The 16130-nt window shown below is 42.6% G+C and overlaps 1 protein-coding gene across 2 annotated transcripts; it reads left to right on the top strand.

Moving 5' to 3' along the window:
• Positions 1 to 427: 427 nt before the first annotated feature.
• Positions 428 to 12646, top strand: pctp (phosphatidylcholine transfer protein; the record flags this gene model as incomplete). 2 transcript variants are annotated; one of them, XM_080857147.1, is made up of 6 exons in its annotated part: positions 428 to 553; positions 6136 to 6253; positions 9426 to 9505; positions 10342 to 10513; positions 10656 to 10723; positions 11944 to 12646. In XM_080857147.1, the coding sequence occupies 6 exons, from the start codon at positions 428 to 430 to the stop codon at positions 12097 to 12099; spliced, it is 720 nt and encodes a 239-aa protein (XP_080713273.1). In that variant the 3' UTR covers positions 12100 to 12646. The 2 variants fall into 2 exon arrangements, with proteins under 2 accessions (XP_080713273.1, XP_080713274.1); XM_080857148.1 differs by having other exon boundaries at positions 11931 to 12646.
• Between the last annotated feature and the right edge of the window lie 3484 nt (positions 12647 to 16130).

The raw sequence follows: 16130 nt of genomic DNA, 5'->3' as shown, positions 1-16130 counted from the left end.
TTCAGGTTCGAGGAAACCAGATAAATTAGCTCCTGTGAGTGAGTCAAGTTATATAGCCTAGCTAAGGAATGGCATAGCGTATATAGGAAATCATAATACATGTGCATCAGAGAACCTTAAAGAAATGTAGCCTACATCATATTGCCTTATGTCGACCTAGTATTTCACTTTCAGTCCAAAAATATAATGTGATTCAAAACAGAAAACTAAACAAAATAGATAGGTAACTGTGGGCAGTGAGAGGAGATCCCTTAACCTTTCTAAATGGCACACTACATGTTTGCTGCACTGAAGACGACAAAATATAGCACGCAGATCACATCCATGCTGGCATCAGATTGGAATGCCACTGAGTGTCGCTGACGCAGTTGTTACGGTGTTGGTTAGTCATTGATCATATGATCCAACACTGCAGTCATTTGAAATCATGTCACTCCACTTTACAGAGGACGAGTTTCAAGCGGCATGGAGAGAGTTGGATGAACCGCAAGTGGAGGGATGGGAGTTGTTTACAGAAACGATGGGAGTCCAAATATATCGGCGATACAGTCAGGTAAAGGAAATATAGGCCTAGCTATAGATACTAACCTGGCTGGTTGAGCATGCCATTAAGATTCTACTGTTAGCACATAGCTTGCTAATAGTTTAGCAAATGATACAATCGTTTTTGTAATTGGCCGTCTGGATTTTGTTCTATTGACCAACGGAATCTGAAGCATCCTTATTTGTAACAACGATGCGTTGACGTGATGACGCACTACAACAAAAAACTTTGCGCGGAAAGATTGTGTGACATTGTTGTTGTAGCTTTAGCAAGCTAAGGAAGTGCTAGCCAGATTGCCATTGCAAATTCAACCACCTGACCGCACAGTGCCGGTGTTGTACCCGATTCAGCACCCCCGTCAGAAGATGCACCCCCTTGACGCACCACTCGCTTGATCGGAAAGGAAAGCAGTTCGCCTAAACAAACGCAGGGAAAAATACTACACTACGATTTCATTATTTGTGAAAGAGTCGAGATGGAAGAGAAGAACACAAGTGATTACAGTCTTTAGAACTGTAAAGAGTACAAACAACCGATGTTTTTCTTCCAAAAACCTCAGATAATAGCGAACGCAAAAGAACACCTTTTTGTCCTGTGGAAATATATAGCCTACCCCAGCCATGACTACAAAATGAATGAACGTAATTTTGAATGAGCAAGTTGAATGTATTTGACACGGCGTTTCACAAGACTAAATAACGAAATGCAGTTTAGTATCTAACAAGAAGTGCAAATGAGCAGAAAGTGCAGAATATGTGCATATGAATGGCAGTGGTATATACATAATGAGATAGTATACAGCCGCGGAATAAATTAAGAGACCACTTTGAAAAAAGTATCAGTTTTTTTTTTTTACTATGTATTGGTATGTGTTTGAGTAAAATTAACACTTTTGTTTCATTCTATAAGTTACTGACAACATTTCTACTGAATTTCAAATAAAAATACTGTCATTTAGAGCATTTTTTGCAGAAAAATGACAATTGGTCAAAATAACAAAAAAGATGCGGTTTTTCCAGATATTGATTTCTGATCTCTTCCTAAGTTAAAGCATTAGTATTGTGTAGTTTAAGAATCTATATGAACTTGTTTTCTTTGCATTATTCGAGATCTGAAAACATTCCATTTATTTTGCTATTTTGACCAATTGTCATTTTTCTGCAAATAAATGCTCTAGTCTAAATGACAATATTTGTATTTGAAATTTGGTAGAAATGTTGTCAGTTATTTATAGAATAAAACTAAAATGTTAACTTTACTTTAACTCATACCAATAAATAGTAAAACCAGATAAACTGATAATTTTTAAGTGGTCTCTTAATTTTTTCCGCCGCTGTATAATAAGATACAGTATGATACAGTACTCTGAAAAGCATTTGATGTTGGGGTCAACAGAATTCTTTCAAAGGGGGGGGGGGGTGTGCATATCACGACAGGCCTATTTTCACACCAGGCAGAATATGCACCCCCCCCTTTAAAAGAATTCTGTTGACCCCAACATCAAATGCTTTTCAGAGTACAGACATAGGACTAGTATGAGTAAGCAGAGTGAGTTTCATGCATGTGCCACCTTCCTAGTAGAATTGAACAGGGGGTGCTTATTCTGACTGGTGTGAAAATAGGCCTGTCGTGATATGCACCCTCGGAAACTCAACAGCGACCCGAGTGGTGAGTCTGCTTAAACATCCTCCAGCTGATGGGAAATATGCAGCGCTCAAAGCCCACCTGTTAAAAACTTTTGAACTGTCTGATGCTGAGAGAGCTAGCAGGCTTTTCTCCCTCCAAGGACTGGGTGATAGCAAACCATCTGAGCTCATGGACCGTATGCTGGATCTCCTGGGTGAACACCCACAGCATTTTCTTTTCACCCAACTTTTCCTGCGTCAGCTGCCTTCCCAAGTCAGAGCTGCATTGGCCAACACCACAATCACTGACTGTCGAAAAATGGCTGAAGAGGCTGATACATTTTTCCTGGCAGGTCAGGGGCACGGTGTCATGGCCGCCCTTATTCCCACGCACGTCACTCCGGTGACAATGGAGGATTCCACACTCGTCGGCAGCAGCCTTCAGGTCGGCAGCAGCCTTCAGGTCGGCAGCAATCTTCAGGCCCCCAGCAGTCTTCTTCAGGCTTGTGCTTTTACCATGAAAAGTTTGGACCAAAGGCTCTTAAATGCCGTTCGCCATGCAGTTTCGGCGGGTTGGGAAACGCCAGGGCCGGCGCTCAGTGGCCATGAGTGTCGGCCGCCTAGGCAGGCTGCTTTTTATCCGGGACAGCATCTCCGGACGACGTTTCCTGTGCGACACGGGTGCACAGAGGAGCGTACTGCCTGCATCCCGTTTGGACATGGTGACTGACAGCCATGGCCCCCCTATGGAAGCTGCTAATGGGACCCCCATCCGCACATATGGCATGAAGTACGTTGAATTCTGTTTCGGAGGGCATCGGTTTGGCTGCGATTTTGTCACGGCAAAGGTCGCCGTTCCCCTCCTTGGCGCCGATTTTTTGTGTGCGCATGGACTGTTGGTGGATGTCAAGAACCGCCGTTTGATCGACGCCATCACGTTCTGTTCATATACGTGCACGCTTAGCGGCGCTGACTCCATTCAACTGTCTAGCATGCTCTCCGTTTCTGATGACTTCAACCATTTACTGGCTGCTTTTCCAGCACTCACTCAGCCCACTTTCTCCGCGTCTGCCGTGAAGCATGGTGTGGAGCACCATATCGCCACTACTGGTCCGCCCATCTACGCCCGCGCTCGGCGCCTCGACCCGACCAAGCTTGCCGTTGCTAAGGCTGAGTTTTCCAGCAAGGACTGCTTGGCATAGTCCGCCGATCCGACAGCCCGTGGGCGTCACCCCTTCACATCGTCCCCAAACCTGGTGGCGGCTGGCGCCCATGCGGCGACACCTGATCGATACCCAGTCCCGAACAGTCAAGATTTTTCAGCGCATCTGGCAGGTATGGTGATATTTTCAAAGATAGACCTCGCCCTGCCAAGTGCCAGTTTGGTCTCTCCACCATTGATTTCCTGGGACACAGAGTCACCAAAGACGGTGCAGTCCCTCTCCCATCAAAGGTGGAGGCAGTCACGCAGTTCCCACACCCACTCACTGTGAAAGCCCTGCAGGAGTTCCACGGCATGGTGAACTTTTACCACCGTTTCATCCCTCGAGCCGCTCGGCTCATGCAGCCCTTGCACGAGGCCTTGAAAGGTAAGCCCACGCACACTGTGGACTGGACTGAGGTCATGTCCAAGGCTTTTGACGACACTAAGGCGGCCCTAGCGCACGCCACCATGCTGGCTCATCCTTCAGCCACAGCCTCAGTCGCCATCACATCTGACGCCTCGGACAACGCTGTCGGTGCCGTCTACGAGCAGTGGGTAGGCGGGGCCTGGCAGCCGCTTGCCTTTTTCAGCCGCCAACTGCGTGCCAACGAGCGAAAGTACAGCATCTTCGACCGAGAGCTGCTGGGTCTCTACCTCGCCATCAGGCACTTTCACTTCCTGCTGGAAGGACGACACTTCACCGCCTTTGTCGATCACAAGCCGCTGGTTTTCGCCATGGCCAAGGTAGCCGAGCCGTGGTCCGCCCGCCAGCAACGTCATCTGTCCTACATCTCCGAGTTCACCACGGATTTACAGCACGTGGCCGGTAAGGACAACCAGGTGGCGGACTGCCTGTCACGGGCTGTGGCAGGGGCAGTCCATCTTGGCCTGGATTACAGCCGCATGGCAGCGGACCAGACCACAGACCCAGACGTGCACACCCTGAGGACCTCAACTACAGGTTTGAGAATAGAGGATGTGGTTTTTGGTGAAGCCGACACCACGCTCCTGTGTGACGTCTCCACAGGCAGTCCTCGGCCGATCGTACCCACGGGGTGGAGACGACGCGTCTTTGATGCCATCCATGGTCTCTCCCACCCTGGTTCGAAAGCATCACAGAGGCTGGTGGCGGCAAAGTTTGTTTGGCACGGCCTCAAAAAGGACGTCAGAGACTGGGCCACCACTTGCCTTGATTGCCAACGGGCCAAGTACACCGCCACACTAAAGCCCCGTTAGAGTTGTACCCGGTGCCAGAGAGGCGGTTTGACCATGTCAACGTGGATCTGGTTGGCCCTCTACCCTCCTCTCATGGTTTCACCTACCTGTTGACCATGGTTGACAGGACCACCCGTTGGCCCGAGGCTGTGCCACTGACATCATTGGCATCTGTCGAGATGACACGGGCATTCATTGGTACCTGGGTTGCCCGTTTCGGCACCCCTTCAGACATATCCTCTGACCGGGGCGCACAGTTCACGTCTGAGCTGTGGAACGCGGTTGCCCAGAGCCTTGGAGTGAAACTCCACCGCACAACTGCATACCACCCACAGGCTAATGGACTCTGTGAGCGGTTTCACAGGTCGATGAAGGCTTCTCTTCGTGCCGGCCTCAAAGACTGCAACTGGGTCGACAAGCTACCGTGGGTGATGCTTGGCATCAGGACTGCACCGAAGGAAGACCTACAATCCTCATCCGCGGAGCTGGTCTATGGCCAGCCACTGCGGGTTCCTGGGGATTTTGTTCCTGCCTCCACCGTTCCTTGGTCAGCGGCCCTCCAGCGGGCCACGTTACTGGACAATGCGAGACTTTTCGCACCAGTCCCTACTTCCCATCACGGCCTCCCTCAGTCACACATCCCTGCTGGGCTTAAGACGGCTGAATACGTTTTTATTCGCCAAGACGCTCACAGAGGACCACTACGCCCACCCTACGAGGGCCCATTCCGTGTTTTGGAGACGGGAGACAAACGTTTTATGGTGGACATGGGCGGTAAACCGGAGAAACTCTCCATTGACCGCCTCAAACCAGCTCATTTGGACGTGGCTAGGCCTATTGAATTGGCCCAGCCCCCGCGACGCGGGCGTCCTCCAGCTCTGCACCCACCCCCTGCTCCCCTCCTTCCCAAAACTTCCACACTCCATGCCCCACACCCGTGTCATGGCGGGCCACCTGCCGCGGTAGTGTCTCCTCGGACCCCTGTTAAAAGCCGTTCTGGCCGATTGATACGACCACCTCGCAGATAATTTTTTTTCTTACATGCTGAATTCTGGGGGGACGTGTGTAGTGAATGTGACATACATAATTCACCTTTGTTGTAGTGTGGTTCTACACACCGTTGTCATACCGTTATTTAATGAATGTTTATTGTACAAGTATGACATTTTCAAGGGGGTGCATCTTCTGACGGGGGTGCTGAATCGGGTACAACACCTGTTTCCGGTAATTTACTTTAGTGAGATTCTGTAATCTGGTCGACCTTCAGATCGTGTGACTAGGATTTGGATTGGATTGACGAATAAGATTTGTTTTTATGTATCAACTTCTGATACATGTATTCCTTTCAGTTAAGGTCACCAGTTCTCTTAACTTACATTCTATGAGGCTGAGTGATGGATTGTTGCTATTTTCTGAGACATTGTCATCAGGTCCTAGCCTACCTTGATGTTTGACATAAAACTGCACTTAACAATAGTGTAATGTTTCTAAACTGTTATAAATTGCAGATGAAGCAGTATAAAACAAGTCATTTCTTGCTTTCATAGGAAACTGGTCTCTATGAGTACAAAGTTTTTGGTTGTCTGAAGAACTGTGCTCCAGACCAGTGTGCAGAGGTCTACATGGACCTGGCATACAGGAAACAATGGGACAGCTATGTCAAAGGTATTGTGAGGACTATTTATGTCACATTTTCCTTGGCTGTCATACTGCTAGGCTAATATGTTCTGAAGCCAGAAGAAATTTCACCTGAATATTGATGTGTAAAATATGTAAGTGTTAGTATTTAAAATGTTGGGATTAATTGATTAAAACTACATCACGGTGGTCATGGTAGATGAGTGGACATGACAATCTCATACTATCAGATATTTCATCACATGTTTTAACAATATGTCACTGCCAACACCATATTGTAATTCAGTGTCATTTAATGCTTCCACACAGCACTCTTGTTGATGGAAAAAAAAAGAGTTCAACACAGATAGGTGGAAGGATAGAAACACACACAGACATACATATGTAGCCACTCTCTATAGCGCTCTATACATTTTCTTTAGATTGTCTTCCCATTCACGTATCTTCCTCTTTCCTTTCCTTCTCTTCCCTTTTCCTTTCTTTTCTTTTGGGTATGCGGTGCAATGTATGCAACTGGAAATAAGATCTCAGCTACTCAAATGACCAGTCATAGACTGTATCAAATAACAGCCTCTCTCACATACCACATCTCTCGTGTTTTGTGACTTCATGCTGGCAGTTCCCCAAGTATCTCACAGGTAACGTCGTGTCATCACATTATGTCACAGTGTTCTAAGTAGTGTAGTGAAATATTTCTCCACCCCAAAATGAAGTAGGCTTTTATTTACTATCATTGTTTTACTTCAAAATAACAGTGTAGAGCTTTTTGTTCTAGTGCAGCATAAGATTACTTGGCATTATACAATGTCCTTTCCTTTTTAACCATTTGATCAGTGTGTAATGGAAAAGAAAATGATCTGGCAGCTCTATGTCAGATTAGGGATAGCTCTATTCAACTGTCTAGGTTGGTGTCCGGTTGACTCAAGAGAATGTCAGACACACTTGTAGTTCAGGTATAACTTTAAAATTGTCATGTATGCAGAATCTCTTTGAGTGATCGTTTTAAAGGAAATATGTTATCAGAGTAATCCAGTAACAGCAAGAAATGTAATGAAGTGAGGTAATTATATATTGATTTTCAAAAAGTTTCATTTTGGGGTTTGGCTGAGATAGTTATAGAGAGTAATGTAGAATGTAGTTTGTTGTCATGTTTAATTTAGTGATATGTAGTGTACATGTGAACAAATTCTTTATTGTCTACGTTAAATGTTTAATGAATGAAATGAATGAAACACATGAATTCAAATGAATTAAATGTTTAATGAATGAAAGCACATTTGAGTGTGAGACATACTGAGTGTTAATGCTTTACTTGTTTTTTTTCCATTGTGTTCAGTAGTTTCGTTGAGTAGACAGCATATGACCCAGTCTCTTATATAATGTTAAATGTATTGGGTGTTGTAATCCAACAAACCTGTTCTTACTGCTAACATCACAAACACTAAAGGTTTTTCATTTCTTTGGCAACAAAGGCATTTTTGGAGATAATATGAGCTACCTAAATTGAAACCCATACTTTCTGTTGTATAATGGAAGATTGAACTGACAGGTTTTTGTGATTAGTTTAGGATAAATATTTTCCCTGTATTTTGTGATGGATTTCATGTTTAGTCACCACTTTCATTTACAAATGCTCAACAGAGAGAGTTTTTTTTTCTTTTGAAATTGCAAGCAGATTTTAAGGTGACTATTGGAAGGAGTGGTGGATAGGTTTTTAATTGGAAATGCATCCTTGGCTCTGCACGTCACTGGGTGAGGTCTCTTGTAGGGTTCACGTCTTGCTTTCTGACAGGGTTTTGTTTCTCAGTGATTTATTTTGCCAAAGGTATTCCTCCTGCTCTACTAAGCCATGCCTCAGCGGGCTCCAGTGTTTTTTCCTTTCTGTGTTTGCATCTAGAGGACCACCATGACTGTGTTAGAGAATACTCTTCCGCTGAGGGAAGGACTCCCCTCAGTAAGAATTGGGCAAAAGGAACTGGGGGCCACATTTTGAGAATCACTGCATGTGAAATGTGCAGGTTTAACAGTATTGGTGGGAATCTCTTGGCACCTCACGATTTGATTCGAAATCGATTCAGGTCAACGATTCGATTTAAAATCGATTATCGATTTTAAATCGATTATCGAATTTAAATCGATTTTGTAATTTGTAAAAATTGTATTTTTTTTTTTTATTATTTTTTTTTTAACACATCCATTTTATGTTGAAATGCAAGCTGCATCGACTTTTGCATTGCTCATAGAAAGTCAAAATTGTGACCATTAAAAGCTTTTTCTCTAATAAAGCAAATAGAGAAGGTAATTCATCTGTTGATTTTCTTTAATTATCAAACACAAAGTAGGAAGTGATTTTAGACTCTGAGTTGCAAACTCAAATGATTCAATGGTCGAAATGCATCGATAATCGTTTTATCGGTTTCAAATTGATAATCGATTATCAATCGATAAATGCATTTCTACATAAAATGGATGTGTAAAAAAAACGATTATCAATCCATTTCGACTTTCAAAACATTCGAGTTTGCTACTCAGAGTCTTTGCTACACTTCCTACTTTGTGTTTGATTATTAAAGAAAATCAACAGATGAATTACCTTCTCTATTTTTTATTAGAGAAAAAGCTTTTCCTTGTCACAATTTTGACTTTCTATGAACAATCCAATAATCGATGCAGCTTGCATTTCAACATAAAATGGATGTGTAAAAAAACTGATTATCAATTCTAAACTGATAAAACGATTATCAATCCATTTCGACTTTCAAAACATTCGAGTTTGCTACTCAGAGTCTTTGCTACACTTCCTACTTTTTGTTTGATAATTAAAGAAAATCAACAGATGAATTACCTTCTCTATTTTTTATTAGAGAAAAAGCTTTTCCTTGTCACAATTTTGACTGTCTATGAACAATCCAATAATCGATGCAGCTTGCATTTCAACATAAAAAAAAAAAATGACTTTACTTTAATTATTTTAAAATTTAAATTACAAAATCGTTTATGAACTTTTCTGAATCGAGAGAGAATCGTTTTAGAGAGAATCGAGAAAAATCGAATAATCGATTTCCCCCCCACCCCTATTTAACAGACAGGTCAATGTGTACAGTATTGATTTGATATGAGGAGTGAAATGATGGATGGATTGTTTTTCGTTGAGATCAAAGTGAGATTGATTTCTCTCTTATTTCTGTTGGTTCTACAGAGCTCACCGAAAAAGACCATGATGGACAGTCTGCAATTTACTGGGAGGTGAAATATCCCTTCCCTCTGTCGAACAGAGATGTATCCTACTGAAATATCTCACAATCACCAATATCCTTGCTAAATTGTTTCTTGAAGGACCTTTTAGACTGTCATTGCCATTTACCATTTCAATTACTATACTGTCTGCCTAGTTCCTATGAATTGCAATGTCTTTGCTTGCTTATCCCCTCTTCCCCCCTTCCTTTTCTTGGACACTGTGAAGGAATGTCAGACCACTTTCCTAGGTTACCTGGATTGAAACTGATCAGACATTGGGCTTCATTCTCAAACTTTTTCTTCTGAAATGTTTCTTCGGAAAAACAATGTGAGAAAAAGACCTTAGCCATATTCATGAACGCTTGAAAATGTGTTCATAAGCAGCAGAAGGCTTCTCAGCTGTGCTCCCCCGGAATCGTTTTCTTAAATTGATGCGCGTTCTCGTGAAAGTGGATTTGCATACATACACGCCCCGCCAGCTCCTTATAAGCGCACGCAACCGTAGTGATGTGTGCTGTCGGAATCTGCAGAATTCACACATCGCATTTGAGAAATCTGGGCCGATTTACGACGTATTTCGCGTTCTGAAAGTCTTCTAAAGTTCAGAACAAATCCCAGATGAGAAATCGTTCATGAATGCCAAATGTTTTCCCAAATCCACTGGAAGTGGAGTTCAGAAGAAATTCCTTCTTAAATTCTTCTCAACTGCGTTCGAGAATGAGGCCCATTGTTCTTTTGCATTTAGTTGTTTCAGTTGTTTTGATTTGTCGGGCATTCATCATCATATTCCTATACTAGGCATCAAAACGTATTTTTCTCTTGTGTATCTGTAGGATGTTTACATGTCTCCACATATTCCTTAATTAGCCATATTACAGTATGTGTACGTGAGAGAGCGTAGAGACCTCGACATTGAGGGAAGAAAGATTTGGGTGGTCTTGGCCAAGAGTTCTACTGCATCTCAGTGCCCGGAGAAGAGCGGTGTGATCAGAGTGAAAGACTACAAACAGAGCCTGACCATAGAGACTGATGGTGATTGTGGCACCAAAGGTATAGCAGCATTGCATTGCCTAGCACATCTAACATCACTTTCTTTTTGCAGACAGCCACAAAATAAATAAAACCTTTGTCATAGGGTGGCAATGAACAAATATTTTTGTTTGTCAACCATTTTTTCTCTTTCCAATTCTAGTCTTCATGAACTACTTTGATAACCCTGGTGGCATGATCCCAACCTGGCTGGTGAACTGGGCTGCTAAGGTAAGGTTGGCTTCACATTTACTGGCACCAACCCCAGCACCATGGGAGAGAGTTTACCACAATGACTCATTCTGTCTCAGTGCCACACTCATTTGTAGGACCACTGTGCATGGGATTGTTACTAGATGAGGATGAGTCACTGGGAATTTGCCTCACAAATATCATTGCTTGGAAAATTTGGGGTACCCTATTTATGTGAGCTATGTATTTCAATGCATTTCATTATATATACCCCCTTGTTAAGGCCTTAATCTATTGCTATGATTACAGTAGTGGATTCCTTTTTTCAAACACATATGATAATGGAGATGCCATTTGGTTTGTTGAGTGGTGGAGACAGACATTGATGTTGTAGCCTTATTGTAGGCTTACATAACTGATCATATGGAAGGGATAATGGACCACACAGTGTTTGGATAGCAGAAATGAATGCACGTTCAAGGTCATGGAGTGGCCGTTATGTAGACAGAGTAGCATTGATTGCAACAGAAGGGGAAATAAACTGTAGCTGGTTTAACTGTACCAATTGAGGCTTATATATAGCAACCAGATTACATACATCCTGTCGCAGTTACTGTCAATTAAATGTTAGGTTGTTAATTACTGTAAAAGGTAGAATTTTGTGTAATCTCTGCCATTCATATTAAACCATGGATGACTGAGTACTGAGATCATCCTGAGTGCTGTGATCATCTTCAGCTGAGTAAATGCAGACTGAATCAACAGTCTCATTACCTCAGAATAATGTTTTTTGAGTTTTTAGATGATGAGAACATTTATAAGATCATCTAAAATGATCTTCCCCTATGCATTCATTCAAAACCAGTGGTGCACACAAGCAGCCTGGTATAACGAAACCCAAATTAAATTAGTAAATAGATAGGGCCTGGCCATGCTCCATTGGGTATTGTTTCCAGTCATTGCATCCTAATGGGCAAAGACTACGGGTTCATTTTTAACCATTGGACCAGCCTTTTGAGCAATCGGCATTGACCACTATGGGATAGGAAGGGGCATAGGAGGTTGGTGTGCCATCAAGGAGCCTAAACGAAGTCACTGTACAGCACTGTACCCTCTCGCTACTGCTACATTAGCAGTTTGTTTCCCCTTTCCAAATCTGAGATAATGGTCAGTGCACTCAGAGCTCTATAGAGAAAGTAAACAGTGTCTCTGGACTTGCTAACAATGTCTGCATTTTTCTTTGCAGAGTGGTGTTCCAGGGTTTCTCGCAGACATGCAGAAGGCCTGCAACAACTATCAGAACTTCTGCAAGAACAAAAAATGACATGCCAGGGCTGCAGAAGTACTCTGATCCTGCATGGAATCTCATCCTGTGTGCGATCCCTCTATCCCGTGGTGAACCTCTTCGCATTTAAATCTTATCCTGGGGCATTTGGGAGCTTTGAGTTACTGCAAACAAAATGAACTCAGTGCTGCAGTGGCCAATTTGTACTTTATGATTAACTGTCATAGCATTTTAAAGAATGTCTCACTTAAAACTTTCAGGAATCACAAGAGCTGTATCACTCATGTGCAATATGTCTTGACTTTGTGCAATTTTGTTGTATTTTTCATTGTTCTGTACCACACTGTTCATTTTAATAATCAAATCTAGGATACCTTCTGAATTGAACCTTTTTAGATTTTACTGTTTGTTTTGTTTTCTGCCATTTGTCCTGAACAATCTTGCACTAATAATAAGCACTCCATCATTTATTTTGTTATCATCATTTTACCTATTCACTGTATTTTTCACCTTCCATGAATGAAACTTGGTTGGGTGGCAAGTGTGTGTTCCAGAATTTACCTTTGTGAACAGTTTGTTACCTTCATGTGGTGTCAACATTTTAAATAGTCCTGAAGGGCTGATAGGCCTACACACTTTCCGATTGTTGGGGAAATGAATTAAAAAATGCCTTCGTCTTTTTTGTGTCTGTGCTGTCCTTGTTAAGGTTCACGACAAATCCGTCAATAGCACTTTTGTTAGTATAGGGTCTTGACTACCGTCTGACCCCAAACAGGTTTCTCTGGTAGAACTTTAGCGCGCAGGCGCCATCTGGCGCCTAATTTGCGTCATTACGCTCTTGCTGCCATGGTTCAAGAAGGACTTCCCGCAGGCCAGGTCTACCAAACAAGCAAAATAGTTCAGTATTACACATTGTAGTAACCACAGGAAGGCGATGGACATCAAACATAAAGCCACAAGCCAATGATAAGATTAAATGATACAAATGATGGACAAGGTGAAACGATAAAAATACCATGTAGTCGACCTCTTCACACGCTGGAGCAAAGGTCAGTTGATTTTGCTCAGGGCAGCTAACCCCAACGTCAGCCCAAGATCGGCTTGTATAAATCACACCAATGATTGTTAGCTAGCTATGGCAGCTAATGTTTTGGCACAAATTGCAATTTGAGGATTACATCTGGTCACGTAAACAACAATGAACGTTATGTTATGGCTTTTATGAATAATGAAAGTAATTTTCACTAATGCCAGAAATATTAGTGGACATATTTAAACACAATCACATACGAACTTAAAATCTGTCAAGTTGGCCCAGATCCATGTGCTAGGCCTATGGTAGCCAATGTTCAATTTCATTGTCAGTGTTCAGTTTCAATTCACTGTCGAACCTAATAACTTACAGTATGATCCTTCTAAACATCTGCCTTGTACCAGAAGTTGCACCGTTATTTGAAGAGTGTCTTTCACGAGACGAAGACATCTGTGTGACTGGCATGGATGTTATCAACAGACGGAAGGTTACCTTTCCAGACACTCCCTCAACTACGGGCAGCTCAGCTAAAGGTAGGGCATGGTGATACGGAGAGCCTTGCAGAATTCAGACGTTAGCTATCAATGTTCATTGAAAGTGCCCAGGACAACTGTTAAAACATTTGGGGTGATACCCAAGTGCTACACGAACTCCATATTAGATTAAAAAAGAGTCCTCGGGAAAGGTAGTGCTTCTGAGATGTCATTGTGAACACACATTAACAAGTCCGAGCGGACAACAAGATGCGTCAACTCAACTCTGCCACCTTGTGGACACAGGAGGGAATTACAATTGAAAGAATGCGTTTCAGACAGGCGTTTCAGACCGACCGACCGACCGACAGACCGACCGACCGACCGACAGACCGACAGACCGACAGACCGACCGACGGACGGACATACCCTCTTATAGAGATGCCGGACGCATCTAAAAACTGATAGCCCTACTAAAGTGTGGGCCTGTTCATTTTGCAACACTCCCCCTTTGCCTGGCCTCCGTACTGATCACATGTTTGTAGCCAAATAATATGGATGAAGAATGCCATACTTTAAAGGCTGGGTTTTTGAGGCTGTTCCCACTATTGAGCTTTTAGCAAGCAGAGCTCTTAGAAAGCAAGTCTATGTCAGGAAATGAGCTTGTGCCCTACTGCCACAAAGGTGCTTACTATGGACACAATGAATTGGTGGTCATTTCCGTTTTCTCTTCACTTGTAGCCTACTTTCCATTACAAGTTGTCTGTGGGTCTGCATTGAATGTGTTTTGCACCCCACCTCTCGCATGGACATCTTGTCATGTCATAGGACTGCTTTGGCACAGATGGTGTCTGTAGTGACGTTTACGGTGACTGCGAATAAGGTTACATCACAACTCAGAAGGACACTTTCACACCTTCAGTTGGAAAACCCTTTCCAGGAGTCTAAGTAGGAAATAGCTTTGCTCACGTTCAAGATTTCAGGTGTTTCCATGATACCTTCATGACATATTTTCTACAGACAGAGTGGATTTTAGCAGAGAGTTTCTTTCTGTGTGTATTGTCTACTTGTTTGCTTATTCAGTTTTAGTTATTCAGCAGCATTTTCATCCCAAGTAAATACAAATTATGTTCATACTTGGATTGATTCCACCCACATTCATTTAATTGTAGATGATGTGCAACATATGAGTTGGTCAATTTCTCCTCTCTGTTCATCTGAGTTCACAGGATTGAAGCAGCTTAATTTAATATGATATTATCTGCCCATCAATTTTGCAATTCTTTCCCCCTGAAGCTATGAGACACATCCAGATACATCATAGGAAAGTCAAATGTTTGATTTGAGCTGGGATGGTTTTGCTGTTGCATTTCATGTCATAAAAAAGTGCAGTACATTCCACCTGAAATGTGACTATTTTATCACCCTCTAGTGGACAATAGCATTTAAAGTAAGTTCCTGTCGATATCTGAACAGAATGTAGCTTTTTCTAAAGAATGTTGAGAGTAAACATTGAACGCCTTTAAAATCTGTGGACCAATAACTCAAAGTACAGGTATGATATTACCCTATCATGTATACCTAACTAGCATTTGGCAGTAATGGCGGGGTGGAGTAGAGAAAACGCCTCTACGTTTTATTCTCCTGAATAGAGATGGGTTGGAGTGGAATGGGGTGAAAAGTAAATCTGACACAGTGGCTGCATACATTGGGGTTGTGATGAAAGCGAACAGTAAACAGGGTTGAGTCCATACTTGCAGTTAATTGCCAGGTGTGGGAGAGCATATCCATCAAGTCATGGAGACGCTTCAGAATGGATATCTTTACAGCGTCAATTATGACTTTGTGTGTCTTTTTAGACTGCACCTCTCTCTTTTAGCTTGTATAATTTACCGCCATTTAGGCAGAGTCAAGTAATGAGGTTGATGATGAAAATCAGAGCCAGAAGTATCTATTTTTACACAACATTTTATCCTTTGGAATTCATCAAATGGTTAACGTTAGGGTTCACTGTGTTGGCTTTGTATCGGCCGCCTCTCACAGATGGAAAGCAAATATATTTTTTGGCCCTCCACTGTATTGAGAGGGCGGGTTATTTTTTGGTGATATACAGGACTAATTAGCTTAAGAAAGTGATATACTTCTTCTTCTGGACTTCTGCTTTTCCTAAATGTCAGCTTGGATTTCTCAGGTGCCTTTCTGTCTGCCAGGGGTAACAAAATAGAGGTTCTGCTTGGAAATATATTTGTTCAGCCTCCCTTTTTGTGTGTTTTTAATAGATTACAATTACAGATATGAGGACACAGTGGGAATAGGAATCCTTGATCCTGAATAAGGCTTTTATGTGATTGGGTACTGTATTGTGCAAATCAACTATTTTCTGATGGGCATTTAACTCAATTATACATGCAGTCTCACACGTGGCTGCTTAGTCCTGTCAGTGCGTCTCCTTCCAAAAAGACCTGGATCAGGGGTTATGCAATTATTTTCATAAGCTCGATCATAGCATTATAGAGTATTACCATCCAATTCGCTTCGCCCCCTAGACCCCTTGGCATGACTGAGTTTAGGCTTTCTTCTGCCAGTTCATTTTTCACGTTTCATTTGAGTCCAAACAAAATGTTTTGGAAAAACGAACAGTATTTTGCATAACCA

Source organism: Sprattus sprattus, assembly GCF_963457725.1.
Source record: "Sprattus sprattus genome assembly, chromosome: 18".
In the NCBI taxonomy this organism is placed as follows: domain Eukaryota; kingdom Metazoa; phylum Chordata; class Actinopteri; order Clupeiformes; family Clupeidae; genus Sprattus; species Sprattus sprattus.
This window is presented reverse-complemented; position numbering and strand designations above follow the sequence as displayed.